At 35.9% G+C, this 12,827-nt stretch overlaps 1 protein-coding gene and 1 pseudogene across 1 annotated transcript; both read right to left on the bottom strand.

Moving 5' to 3' along the window:
• Positions 1-254: 254 nt before the first annotated feature.
• LOC133284662 (threonine dehydratase biosynthetic, chloroplastic-like) lies at positions 255-5,294 on the bottom strand (annotated as a pseudogene).
• Positions 5,295-8,103: 2,809 nt separating this feature from the next.
• On the bottom strand, positions 8,104-12,310 carry LOC133284645 (threonine dehydratase biosynthetic, chloroplastic-like). The gene is made up of 9 exons (XM_061481711.1): positions 11,854-12,310; positions 11,365-11,544; positions 10,835-11,104; positions 10,537-10,743; positions 9,583-9,831; positions 9,430-9,500; positions 9,109-9,226; positions 8,612-8,746; positions 8,104-8,498 (listed from the first exon to the last, which is right to left on the bottom strand). Exons 1-9 carry the CDS (start codon positions 12,283-12,285, stop codon positions 8,358-8,360), a joined length of 1,803 nt encoding a protein of 600 aa, XP_061337695.1. The 5' UTR covers positions 12,286-12,310; the 3' UTR covers positions 8,104-8,357.
• Between the last annotated feature and the right edge of the window lie 517 nt (positions 12,311-12,827).

The following is a 12,827-nucleotide window of genomic DNA, read 5'->3' as shown; positions in this document are numbered from 1 at the left end:
TTAAGTAAATTTTTTTCATAATAGATTTGTATAACTACGAAAATATCTTAATAATTTGATATGTCAAATTTTTTAGTTCCGACTAAAATTAAATCCTGACTCTGTGCTTCTTAAATTAGTACAGTTACTGTTCTTGTTCGAGTGTAAGACTATTAGTTCAAGTTTCCAACTTTTAAACACAACAACACAGTCCTCGGGCTATTGAAATTTAGAAAAAACAACCTTTCTAGAGTGACATATATTATATATGTGAAAAGGCAAGTTAACAACATTAAGTATTTCAATTATTATATTATAGATTACAAAAAATGTAATAAATTGCAGCACTAAAAAGAGCTAGTTCCTCTACTCAACAGGTAACAATCATGAAAGCAAAGCTGGAAGTCATCATCATTGTTCACCACTGTATAATCATATCCAAGTCTGTTAGCACGATCATGGAACTCATCCATCTCACTTCTGGGTACATGTATTCCAACTAAAACATTTGCTCCAGTTTCACCCTGTTGGCCAGCAAGTATAATGATACCATCAGATGCATTGATCAAAGGAAGAAAAAGAATAAAACTCAACGTAGTTTGTTTGAATAAAGGAACAGAAAACCAGAAATTCCTACCTGCCCACGATAATGGAATAAACTAATATTCCAACCTGGACTAAAGGAGTCCAAGAATTTCATTAAAGCACCAGGTCTTTCTGTAAAGATAAAACGGCAAAGAACCTCGTTCTCAACATTTGAATGGCCTCCCATCTGAAATGTGTTCCAAACATAGTTAACTTAGTAATTAGTATAACGATACAAACACAGGATCAGTTAATTAACTGTTAGTGGGAGTTACATGTTTAAAAAGACTATCGCAAGACAAGACAACTAAATTGCATATAGCAGCCCTTAATAGTCCAATGTAACTTTCTTAGCTAATTTGGACTGGAATCTTCAGAAAAATCCAATATGCCTAACATAAATTCTTATCAAAATAGAAATGAATGGCTTAGATAGTTTATTCGGTATTTACATAGTATGGTCGTTGAAAAAAGGGAAAAGGATATAATAAACTTCACTATGCAGGGAAATTTTTGGCCAATATACCAGGTCACGTAAGTGATCTTTCACCAAGTCACTTTCAGTGAGATTGTAAGTTTTATGCTGAGAAGATTCCATCCTCTCCTGCATTGCACTTAGTTCTGAGACTGTGTGAACCCCAACACTGCACACAAGCAAAGAAGCACCGATACGTAAAAAAAAAGTTTCAACGTATCCAATACGCGTCCTGAACCGATTTGCTTCCGATACGAATATTGCCGTATCGGATTGGTCAAAGGGTGGCGTGGACAGCCAATGACTTGCAGTTGCAGCAATGGCATGGACAGCGAAGTCGGCAAAGAGACGAGGTGGTATGCGAGGTGGCGAGATGGTGTGGTGGCTGCAAAGCGAAGTGGTGGTGATGATTCCGGCGATGGAGGCACGGTCACCAGTGAAAAGCGACCGGATCTATGAAGATGAACATTCAACCATGGAATATGAAGATGAACATTCTGGCGATTGGTTTGTATCTCCGTCGAACAAGAGATATGAAGATGAAGATATAAGATCTAGAAAGATTAAAAATGACACACAAAAAAGGAAGCAGAGGTTGACTTGAGGTTGATGGTGGGGTTCAAACCTAGAATTTGGAAGAAAATTCTAGAAGAAAAAACAAAGATGTAAAGATAAAGGTGCTGCTTGTTATTTTGACTTTTAAATATTAATATGTTTTTTTATTATAAAAGAAATAACTATTATTTTCTTACAAAAAATACATTCCAACGCATGATTAATGGGCTAAATAATGTGGCTAAGTTCACATTTTGTTTCTGAAAAAAAATCATACAATCCACCCCAAATATCAGATCTAAAATTTGACACGATTTAATTGCGTATGGATAATCTACTATTTGTTCTTATGATTTTTATTTTTATTATATTTTTTAATGTAATATACTCTTTATATTAAAAATATTATTTAATACTAAGACGTATCGAAATATTAGTATTTTTGAAGTAACGTATCGACATCACGTATCGAGAACGTATCGAAAATGTTGTGTCGATATCGGTGCTTCATAGCACACAAGTACAAAGGACAATAAAATGTTATGGGCTTTGACATAATGGTCATTGTCAACTACAGAGACAATGAAAGTCATTGAAAACTAATAAATCATGCCAGAGAGATGTCAGTATTCTGGGAACATATTGATTTTAGAAAAACAGATTAAAAAAAAAGACAGAAAAAAAGATCAGGCATTTATTGCCATAATCTTACCTGTAAAGGACAGCAGCTTTCTCACCAGACATATATCTGTAATTGAATTCTGTGATATTCATCTGCCCAACCTGCCAGGCAAGATAAAAATCTGTTAAATTATTAAGAACTCTGTTCTAGAAAAAATATTAGTCAACGTAGCATATAGTATAGACATACCAATTGACAATACTGTTTGAAACTTCCAGGCTCCTCTGGCAGCACAGTTGAATGTACAGCCTCTTGCTTACTACCAACATTAGCAAGTTTAGTTACAACCCTAAGTTTCAAAATTCATGTTTTCCCCGCTGCTTATTGCTACAACATTTTCCCCCTTGAGCCCATAATATTTGCAGTATGCCTCAGCTCCAGCAAGGGCAAGAGCACCTGCTGGTTCTAATATGCATCTTGTCTCCTCAAACATGTCCTGCAACAAGTTTCACTGTTTGCATATGCCATATGGAATCTGCAGTGCTTTCCATTCAATTCACAAGACATTCTAAAGTCTATGCAGGAAGTTAGGTCCCAATTCCCATTGATACAAACAAAAGAGCTACATTTGGACCAATAACAACTCACCAACCGAATAGCCTGTGCACTGAGAGACAGTGACAGTGTCTACAAAGAGCAGGCAGACTCTACAAGTACAGAACAAAATTAACAGCCCAAGTTCATCTAATTATAGCAAATGCCTCCCTATAATCACCCAGTGGTGATAAATTGGGACCTGATAAAAAACAAATCTGGTGTTAACTGTTAAGTAACAGTTTAATAGGATTTTTCTACTCTCAAATTCGTTTCCCCCAATCTCAACCAAGATACATAGAGAACAAAAGCATCACCAAATAAGAGAAAAGTGTTTGTCATTTTAAATGATCCAGTGCATGCTATCTTTGTGCCTGTGGGAGGTGGTGGTCTCATCGCCGGTATCGCAACTTATGTTAAGAGGGTTTATCCATAGATTCACATGATGTTATGTTAATGGTTTTTTCACTCCGTATGTCTTCCTTTATTTAGAGAAATGACTATTGACATCTATTGCAAATACACAGGTAAAGATTATTGGGGTGCAGCCCACTGATGCAAATGCAATGGCATTGTCATTTCATCATGTTCAGAGAGTGATCTTGGACAAGGTTGGAGGATTTGCAGATTGCGTAACTGTTAAAAGGGGTTGGTGAAGAAAATTTCTGCTTGTGCAAGGAGTTGATAGATGGAGTTGTTCTTGTAAGCCGTGATTCTATTTGCGCGTCAATAATGGTGAGAGGTCCTTTTGCTTGTGAAAGTTGCATTTGGCATCTCTGATGCTTTAAATACCTTCCAGTGATGATATATATATATATAGGGTCTTTATTTTCTCATGTTGCAATCTGCAAATCCTCCAACCTGGTCAAAGATCACTCTCTGAACATGATGAAATGACAACGCCATTGCATTTGCATCAGTGGGCTCCACCCCAATAATCTTCACCTATGTATTTGCAATAGATGTCAATAGTCATTTCTCTAAATAAAGGAAGACATACAGAATGAAAAAACCATTAACATAAAATCATGTGAACCTGTGGAGAAACCCTCTTAACATAAGTTGCGATACCGGGCGATGAGACCACCACCTCCCATAGGCACAATGATAGCATGCCCTGGATCCTGAATTTGGCGCACAATTTCCATCCCTACTATTCCCTGACCCGTGATGACATCAGGATGATCAAAAGGTGGTATGAATGTACGACCCTCCTCTTTTGCACGCTTCATAGCATATGCTTGTGCTTCATCGTATGAATCCCCTACAAGGACAACTGTAGCACCCAGACTCTTTCCACTGTAAAGTTAAAAGGAATGAAAACATATAACTTAATTGACCATATTTTTTCCTGGGAAATCTAACATGAAACCAACTTGCGTGGGTGAGGGTGAGAGAAATCCATACATGCAGTCTTAAACTTATATTTTTCGCAAAGAGACTATTTTCTAAATTCAAATCCGTCGGTCACCGTAAGAGCAGCTTTAGCACTACTTGAAGCTCTGCCCTCTTCTAAACAAACAAGCAAGCTAGCAAATGAATAAACAAAAAATACCTTGATGTCCGGTGTGGTAACAGGCATAGCAATGGCATTGCAATTCAATCTCTTGGCAGCTAAAGCAACTCCTTGAGCATGATTTCCAGCTGATGAGCAGATAACCCTTTTTTCCAACAGGCAAAGCTTCCAAGCGAACTGTTGGAAAAAGGGGTTATCTGCTCATCAGTCATATTATTAAATGAGAAAAACTACCATTGTCAACAATCCACAATTTCAAATACTCAATCCATAAAGCACAATCTTCCACTGAAAAAAACACAGTCCCTTAGTTGTTCCAATTTGACAAAAGAAAGAAGGATACTGACGCTGAAAACAAGAAGACAAATTGGAATAAATCTTAGATGACTAATTGAACGTAGTCCCTTCCATCAAGCCAAATATGCTCATTTACATCACTCAAATCTTTCATTAACACAACTCACATAGTCACAGTTATTATTTTTATAATCATAAAGTAAAGGTAATAATTTTGAATATGAAAATCAGAACTTACGGGTTGCAAATCTTCCCCCCTTGAGTCAAAGCTTAACACCGAGCCTTTCAGATAGCATTGGCGCAATTTGGAGTGGTGACTCAATGGCCACATCGTAAACCTTCGAAGACAGAATATTGGTCAAATAACCCATCGCATTCACTACGCCGTCGTTTCCATCGGAATGTGACCGGTCGGGAACCGGTCCGACGTAGCCGAGTGGGTACTGAAGGGAATCCGGTGAAACTCTAGGCCGTGGAGGAGACACTGACAAGGAGGGATCTTCCACGGCGGAAGAGGATGCTATCTCCGCCGGCTTTGAGAGCGTGGCAGCGATGAAGGGCTTGGGACGGCAGTTTCGGGTGTTGGCGTTTACAGGGTTGCGCGCCATTTTGTCGAATGCGTGACGGCGAAGGAGTGGTGGCTGGGTGGGGGAGAATCGTAGCGCCTCCATTGTGGTCCGACAAATGGGTTTGGGGAAATAGGGTTTAAAAAAAGGGAACAACCAAGTTCTGTTATAATTATGTTACTATCAATCAATCTCACGATTATCGATTATCTCGATCTAACGGTTATATTTATTTTCATCTTTGTATGGTCATGATTTCTTAAATTTAAAGTGAAAGCATTAAATATAGTATTAAATATGAGAAATCACGACCATTCAAAGGTGGAAATAAATATAAAGTATTAAATTTAGGAAATCATGACCATACAAAGATGAAAAAAATATAATCGTTTGATCGACATAATCGATCTAACGATGAGATTGATTGGTAATAACGTGGTAGTAACACAACTTGACTGTTACAATATTCTTCCCCATGCTTTTTATCAAAAAAATTGACAGAAATATTTTTTGTCGAATTTTTTTTAGAGAAATGTGATTCGTTAAAAATTTTGACAGAAATTTTTTTTATCAAAAAGTTTAATGAAAATATTTCCGTCGAAAATTTTCGACGAAATTTAAATTCTATAAAGGATTTTGATGAAATTATTTTCTGTCAGAAATTTTCGAAGGAAATGTGTTTCACTGAAAATTTTGACGGAAATATTTTGACGAAATTTAGATTCCGTAAAGAATTTTGACAAAAAACAATTTTTGTCTAAATTTTTTACGAAATTGTTTTTAGTCACAAATTTTGGTAGAAATATTTTTCGTTAAAAATTTTTGAGAAAAATTTTGATGGAAATATTTTGACGTAATTGTTTTACGTCGAAATTTTTTAATGGAAATGTGTTTCGTCAAAATTTTGGACGAAAATATTTTCGTGGAAAGTTTTGATGGAATTTAGATCCTATCAATAATTTTAGTTGAATTTGTTTTCCGTAAATAAATCATGTCAGTGATTACGGCAAAATATGTTCAGTCTCTAATTTCGTCTTTAGTTTTGAGGGAAGTTTTTTGATGTATATGATTTTCATAAAAAATTTCATCACTATTTTTAACAAAATATTTTTCTTCGATAAATTATGTCGGTATTTGAGACTTTTCTAATAATGTCACATTTAAAAATGGTTTATATTTATGTAGTTTTTACATTTTAATGCTAAGGGTAGATAAGTAGTTTTCAATATTTTTTCCTATAAATCCTCCAAATTGGGGAAACTTTAATTTTAAGAAGAAAGAGGATTTTAAAGGATTTAGTAAAAATCTCCAATTTCCTCCCCTCATTTTTTTAAATTCACAAACGAGGGAAGAGTTTGCTAAAATCCTTTTTTTCCTTTCATTCCCCTCCTAAAACTAACTCCCAAACAAAGCTTAAGTATATATAAGGAAGATACCTTGAACTCGATTTAAAACTAGTTTATTGGTTTTATATCAAGTAAAATGTATAGTTGATCTAGTATCTGAACCAGACCATTCGAGATTCCAAATTACAAATCAACCGATCGACTGGCCAGATCTAGTCTAATTTTTATAACTGTTGAGATACATAGTTCTACATTAGTTGTATGTGTAACTAATGTGGAGTTTATAAGGCTTTGGATATTCCCACCCTTTAAGTTGGAGTGGTGTATTTCAAAACTATTTACAATAACCGAATAAATGGGGAATAAGCCAATTGTGAAACATCGCTAATAAATTAAAGAAGAGGGAAACTTACAAACTAGGAAGAGCAACGATTAGGAACGGTACATAAACCAAAAGGCCACCTGAGACATAGACCAATGACAAACTGCATGTCAGGTCCCATTGCATATCAAAACATTTATTTTTTAATTTTCGTATTTCCTCTTAATATATATCTCTACTGAATAAAACAGGAGACAATATTAATTGATTCAAAAGGTAATTTAATCAAATATCAACCTCATTTTTATCTTTGATAAATTCAAATAAAAATTAAAAATTTAAGAGAAAATAGATAAGAGAAAAAATAAATTAATTAATTAAAATTAAATTAAATAAAAAACATAAATATGTAACTCGATACAAAAAATATAGAAAAAATTAATATAATCCATTATAATTATATTTCTTAAAATTAATGACTTTTTTAATCCTTATGCAAAAACTTTAAACTACTATTATTTTGAAGTGAGAATAGCTTAAATAAAAGTGTTAAATATTTTTTATTTCCAAAACTATAAAAAATATTTAGTTCACATTTTTTGGTTTTTATTTTAATTCTTAACCAATGGTCATAGTACTACTTAGCAAGTTCTTGAAAAAAGAGAAATTAAAATTTTGACCTTTTTAATTGATTTGTTCGAATTCAAGCTGCCTTGTGGCAAAGTTTTGAAAGACTCGTTATGGAAAGGCTCTGCTCAAATAACCATGTTGTATGCTATTTGATTGATTGCTTACATAACTCTCAAATAACCATATCTACGCTGCACTTTATGTACTTTATCTGTAAGCTGTACATTTTGCTCTCGTGTTAAAATCTTGAGTGATATGTTATCAAAAAAAAAAAAAAAATCTTGAGTGATATAAAATCGATAGGCTTTAATCACCATTTGCATGGTGTTAATAGGCCCAACAAGAATCACTGTCCCATCATCATTTCTTTTCTTTTCTTCTTATTAGTAAAAGGAAGGGAACAAGTGCAAGAAAATTGCCGAGAACAGTGTTTTACAAAGCCATTTGCATGCATGAGAAGAAAAGAACATTCAGAATATGCTAGTCTTGTCATTTGTATTCAGGTTCCTGCGAAGATTATTCTTCTCAAATTAGACCTTCGCAGTTACTGTTCCTTTTCGAGTGTAAGACTATTATTTCAAGCTTTGTTGAAATTTAGCAAACAAACCTTTCTAGAGAGCCATTTATTACAGATGTTAAAAGGCAAGTCAAAAACATTAGAGAATATAAATTATTATATTAATTATAGATTACAAAAATGCATAAATTGCAGCACTAAGTAAAAAGAGTTGGTTCCTCTAGTCATCTGGTGACATGTCTAGGGGCCATTTCCTTTCATGCTTTCCCTCATCCACCTCTTTGAAGTCCACTGTCGAAATAAATATGATAATATTGTTATTGTCCACTAAAATTCACAATAATGGCTAATCATCAGCGCATTAAAAGCTCGAAGTCTTCATCATTTTTCTCCACTGTATAATCATATCCAAGTTTGTTAGCACGATCATGGAACTCATCCATCTCACTTCTGGGTACCTGTATTCCAACTAAAACATTTGCTCCAGCTTCACCCTGTTGGCCAGCAAGTATAATGATACCATCAGATGCATTGATCAAAGGAAGAAAAAGAATAAAACTCAATGTAGTTTGTTTGAATAAAGGAACAGAAAACCAGAAATTCCTACCTGCCCACGATAATGGAATAAACTAATATTCCAACGTGGACTGAAGGAGTCCAAGAATTTCATCAAAGCACCAGGTCTTTCTGGAAAGATAAAACGGCAAAGAACCTCATTCTCAACATTTGAACGGCCTCCCATCTGAAATGTGTTAAAAACATAGTTAACTTACTAATTAGTAAAACAATACCAACACAGGATCAGTTATTTAACTGTTAGTGGGAGTGATATGTTTAATAAGACTATCGCAAGACAAGACAACCAAATCACATATACCATCCCTTAGTCGAACGATGTAACTTAATTCTCAACATCTTAGCTAATTTGGACAGGAATCACCAGAAAAATCCAATATACCTAACATAAATGCTTATCAAAATAGAAATGAATGGCTTAGATCTTGTATTTAGTATTTACATAGTTTGGTGGTTGGGATTAGTGTTGAAAAAAGGGAAAACGACATAATAAACTTCACAATGAAGGGAAATTTTTGGCCAATATACCATGTAACGCAAGTGATCTTTCACCATGTCACTTTCTGTGCGATTGCGAGTTTGAAGATGAGAAGATTTCATCCTCTCCTGCATTGCTCTTAGCTCTGAGACTGTGTGAACCCCAACACTGCACACAAAATACAAAGGACAATAAAATGTTATGGGCCTTGACATGACAGTCATTGTCAACTACAAAGATAATGAAAAAGACATTGAAAACTAATAAATCATGCCAGAGAGATGTCAATATTCTGGGACCATATTGATTTTAGAAAAACTGATTAAAAAAGACAGAGAAAAAAAGATCAGGCATTTATTTCATGATCTTACCTGTAGAGGACAACAGCTTTCTCACTAGACTTATATCTGTATTTGAATTCGGTGATATTCATCTGCCCAACCTGCCAGGCAAGATAAAAATCTGTTCAATTATTAAGAACTCTGTTCTAGAAAACATCAGTCAAAAGTAGTATATAGACATACCAACTGACAAAACTGTTTGAAACTTCCAGGCTCCTCTGGCATAACAGTTACCAGCACAGCCTCTTGCTTACGACCAACATTAGCAAGTTCAGTTACCACCCTGAGTTTATCAAAATTCATGTTTGCCCCACTGGTTATTGCTACAACATTTTCCCCCTTGAGCCCATAATACTTGCAGTATGCCTCAGCTCCAGCAAGGGCAAGAGCACCTGCTGGTTCTAATATGCTTCTTTTCTCCTCAAACATGTCCTGCAACAAGTTTCACTGTTGTCAAATGTCATACGGAATCTGCAGTGCTTTCCATTCAATTCACAAGACATTCTAAAGTCTATGCAGGAAGTTAGGTCCCAATTCCCATTGATACAAACAAAAGAGCTACATTTGGACCAATAACAACTCACCAACTGAATAGCCTGTGCACTGAGAGACAGTGACAGTGTCTACAATAGAGCAGGCGGACTCTACCAGTAGAGAGTAAAATTAACAGCCAAGTTCATATAATTATAGCATATGCCTCCCAATAATCACCCAGTGGTGATAAATTGGGACCTGATAAAAAACAAATCTGGTGTTAATGGTTAAAGTAACAGTATAACAGGTTTTTCCTACTACTGCCACCACTCTCGAATTCGCTTCACCCAATCTCAACCAAGATACAGAGAGAACAAAAACATCACCAAATAACGATAATTCTGTGATTACAGTCATTACACAAAAACTAGAAATAATTTGGCAAGTTATTATAGTTCTAGTTATTATATGCAAGATAATCCTCGAATTACCAATTTGAATTTTGACATTACTTGATGACTCATAAGTTTATAGTCATCAAGCAAATCTCAATTATTAATCAATTCAAACTGCCTCAACCTCATCACTGGAAAGTGTATATATAAAGTATATTAAGCATCAGAGATTGCAAATGCAACTTTCACAAGCAAAAGGACCACTCACCTTTATTGATGCGCAAATGGAATCACGGCTTACTAGAACAACTCCATCTATCAATTCCTTGCACAAGCGGAAAGTTTCTTCACCAACCTCTTTAACAGCTACACCATCTGCAAATCCTCCAACCTGGTCCAACATCACTCTCTGACCATGATGGAGTGACAACGCCATTGCATTTGCATCAGTGGGCTCAACCCCAATAATCTTCACCTGTGTATTTGCAATAGATGTCAATAGTCATTTCTCTAAATAAAGGAAGACATACAAAATGAAAAAACCATTAACATAACATCAAGTGAACCTGTGGAGAAACCCTCTTCACATAAGCAGCGATACCGGCAATGAGACCACCACCTCCCACAGGCACAAAGATTGCATGCATTGGACCCTGAATTTGGCGCACAATTTCCATCCCTACTGTTCCCTGACCCATGATGACATCAGGATGATCAAAAGGTGGTATGAATGTACGACCCTCCTCTTTTGCACGCTTCTTAGCATATGCTTGTGCTTCATCATATGAATCCCCAATAAGGACAACTGTAGCACCCAGCTTCTCCACAGATTTCCACTGTAGAGTTAAAAAAATGAAAACATATAACTTAATTGACCATATTTTTTCCCGCGAAATATAACATGAAACCCAACTTGTGCGGGTGAGGGTGAGAGAAATCCATATATGCAGCCTTAAACTTGTATTATTCGCAAAGAGACTATTTTCTAAATTTAAACCCGTGACTTTTCGGTTCGTAAGAGCAGCTTTAGCACTACTTGAAGCTCGCCCTCTTCCAAACAAACAAGCAAGCTAGCAAATGAATAAACAACACATACCTTGATGTCCGGAGTGGTAACAGGCATAGCAATGACGGCATTGCAATTCAATCTCTTGGCAGCTAAAGCAACTCCTTGAGCATGATTTCCAGCTGATGAGCAGATAACCCCTTTTTCCAACAGTTCTTTTGGAAGCTTTGCCATCATATTATAAGCTCCTCGGAGCTTAAATGAGAAAACCTACCATTGGCAACAATTCACAATCTCAAATACTCAATAAATAAAGCACATTCTTCAACTGAAATACACATAGTCCCTTATTTGTTCCAATATGAGAAAAGAAAGAAGAACACTGACACGCTCAAAACAACAAGACAAAGTGGAATAATTCCTAGACGACTAATTGAACATAGTTCCTTCCATCAAGCCAAATTATGCTCATTTACATCACTCGAATCTTCTATTAACACAACTAACATAGTCAGTTTTTTTTTTTTATAATCATAAAGTAAAGGTAATAATTTTGTATATGAAAAAATCAAAACTTACGGGTTGCAAATCTTCCCTCTTGAGCCAAAGCTTAACACCGAGTCTTTCAGATAGCTTTGGCGCAATTTGAAGTGGTGACTCAATGGCCACATCATAAACCTTCGAAGACAGTATATTGGTCAAATAACCCATCGCATTCATTAGGCCGTCGTTTCCATCGGAATGTGACCGGTCGGGAACCGCCCCGACGTAGCCGGGTGGGTACTGAAGGGAATCCGGTGAAACTCTAGGCCGTGGAGGAGACACAGACAAGGAGGGATCTTCTGCGGCGGAAGGGGATGCTATCTCCGCCGGCTTTGAGAGCCTGGCGGCGATGAAGGGCTTGGGACGGCGGTGTCGGGTGTTGGCGTGAAGAGGGTTGCGCGCCATTTTGTCGAAAGCGTGGCGGCGGAGGAGTGGCGGCTGGGTGGGGGAGAATCGTAGCGCCTCCATTGTAGTCTGGAAATGGGTTTGGGAAAGGAATGATGGCTTCAAGGTTTTATATTTAATGTATGGGCTTTCAATCACCTTCGTGTCACAGAAAAGTGAGATGTTTTCCAGCAGACCCATCGATTTATGTGATATTTATTTATTTTTATTTTTATTTTGAAAAACCAATGGCGGACCCACTTTTGATGTTTGTGTGACATGATAATATGATCGGTTTTATTAATCTCGTGCGACATAAAATAAGCTCTCTTATGTTATAAATATAGTCATGGACCCACTCACTTATGAAAAAAGAAAAAAACTACAACACAAAAATCAATGTATATATAGGAGAGAAAAATACTCTCCTATAAAATAAGAGTATATTTTGATATAGTGATTTTCCTTGTTTATAATGTTTCAAGTAGACTTCAAAAACCTGAATTGCGTGTTCGACACTTGACACTCATTGGGGAGGCTTAAAAAATGTTTCAAAATTTAACTTGCGTCCCGTTTTCAGGTTTAACTATTAAATTTGTTGTATTATAAATATTATTTTATTAAAT

Source organism: Gastrolobium bilobum, unplaced genomic scaffold, assembly GCF_033153095.1.
Source record: "Gastrolobium bilobum isolate Gb01-03AN ecotype WA unplaced genomic scaffold, APGP_CSIRO_Gbil_v1 utg8088, whole genome shotgun sequence".
Classification (NCBI taxonomy): Eukaryota; Viridiplantae; Streptophyta; class Magnoliopsida; order Fabales; family Fabaceae; genus Gastrolobium; species Gastrolobium bilobum.
The sequence above is the reverse complement of the archived record's forward strand: the minus strand, read 5'-3'. Positions and strand labels throughout refer to the sequence as shown.